A 1,865-nucleotide genomic window follows, 5' to 3' on the forward strand; every position below is an offset into this window, starting at 1 on the left:
CACTGGGAGCTCTGGGAACACTGGGAAACACTGGGAAACACTGGGAGCACTGGGAAACACTGGGAGCTCTGGGGAACACTGGGAATACTGGGAAACACTGGAAATACTGGGACCCCTGGGAAACACTGGGAGCTCTGGGAACACTGGGAGCTCTGGGAAACACTGGGAGCTCTGGGAGCGCCAGGCACGTGGAGCGCGGTCCGCAGCCCCGGAAACACTGGGAACACTGGGAAACACTGGGAACACTGGGAACACTGGGAACACTGGGAGCGCCGGGCACGTGGCGCCGCCTCCGGCCCCACACGGTACTGGGAGCACTGGGAGCAGCAAAACATCGCGGTACCTCATCCCACACTGCACTGGGAGCACTGGGAACACCGCGATCCCCCGCCCCACTGAACTGGGAGCGCTGGGAGCACTGGGAACACCGCGATCCCCCGCCCCACTGAACTGGGAGCACTGGGAGCACCAAAGCTCTGCTCTCCCGCCTTTCACCGCACCGGGAGCACCGGGAACACCGGGAACACCGGGAACACCGGGAATACCGTGATACCCCACCCCAGACTGCACGGGGAGCCCCGGCAGCCCTAAAACTCCGGCGTCCAGCTCTTCAGAGCCCCGGGAACCCCAAAACTCCGGCGTCCAGCCCTTCAGAGCCCCAGGAACCCCAAAACTCCGGCGTCCAGCTCTTCAGAGCCCCGGGAACCCCAAAACTCCGGCGTCCAGCCCTTCAGAGCCCCAGGAACCCCAAAACTCCAGCGTCCATCCCTTCAGAGCCCCAGGAACCCCAAAACTCCGACGTCCAGCCCTTCAGAGCCCCGGGAACCCCAAAACTCCGGTGTCCAGCCCTTCAGAGCCCCAAAACTCCAGCGTCCATCCCTTCAGAGCCCCAAAACTCCAGCGTCCATCCCCTTCAGAGCCCCGGGAACCCCAAATCCCCGGCGTCCCTCCCTCCCTCCCTCCCTCCCCCGGCGGGATGAGCCCCACGAACCCCTCCGCCTTCTCCTCACCGCGCCCCTTGGAGCCCGCGGGCCCCTTCGACATGTGGCGGGACTACCTGGGGCTGGCGGCGACGCTGCTGGGGGGGGACGACCCCCCCAAAAACCCCCCCAAAAACCCCCCCTCCGCCTCCTCCTCCCCGGAGGAGCCGGATCCCAGCGACCCCGGCGCCGCGTTCTGCGCGTTCTGCCGGCACAACGGCGAGGCGCCGGCCGTGTACCGGGGGCACAACCTGCGGGACGCGGGCGGGCGGCTGCAGTGCCCGGTGCTGCGGAGCTACGTGTGCCCCCAGTGCGGGGCCACCCAGGACCGGGCGCACACGCGGCGCTTCTGCCCCCTGACCCCGCGCGGGTACAGCTCGGTGTACGACAGGGCCGGGAGCGGGGCCCGCAGAGCGGCCAGGGAGGGAAACGCGGGCAACAAGAGGGCGGCGAGGGACGGAGGGAAGTTGGCGAGGGACGGATGGGCGGATGGATGGACGGACACGCGCAGGTAACGGGGCAGTGGGGTGGGGGGGGGGGGGGGTGGGTCCCAGTTTGGGACTGGGAGGGTCTCAGTTTGGGTGAAAAAGGGCCTCAGTTTGGGTGGGGAGGGAGCCCAGTTTGGGATTGGGGAAGGATCACAGTTTGGGTGAAGAAGGGTCCCAGTTTGGGTGGAGAAGGGTCCCAGTTTGGGATGGAGAAGGGTCTCAGTTTGTGTGGGAGAGAGTCCGGGTTTGGGTGGGGAGGGTCCCAGTTTGGGACTGGGAGGGTCTCAGTTTGGGTGAAAAAGGGTCCCAGTTTGGGATTGGGGAGGGAGCCCAGTTTGGGATTGGGAGGATCCCAGTTTGGGATTGGGGGAGGGTCCCAGTTTGGGTGGAGAAGGGT

At 66.3% G+C, this 1,865-nt stretch overlaps 1 protein-coding gene across 1 annotated transcript; it reads left to right on the top strand.

Annotated features, from left to right (window-relative positions):
* Positions 1-976: 976 nt before the first annotated feature.
* Positions 977-1,491, top strand: LOC113942240 (nanos homolog 3-like; the record flags this gene model as incomplete). Its single annotated transcript, XM_027633375.1, has 2 exons — positions 977-1,069; positions 1,145-1,491. Coding segments are annotated over exons 1-2 (440 nt in total), but the record flags the coding sequence as incomplete, so codon positions are not given.
* Between the last annotated feature and the right edge of the window lie 374 nt (positions 1,492-1,865).

This window comes from Corapipo altera, unplaced genomic scaffold (assembly GCF_003945725.1).
Source record: "Corapipo altera isolate COAL_440 unplaced genomic scaffold, ASM394572v1 57660, whole genome shotgun sequence".
Taxonomy (NCBI): domain Eukaryota; kingdom Metazoa; phylum Chordata; class Aves; order Passeriformes; family Pipridae; genus Corapipo; species Corapipo altera.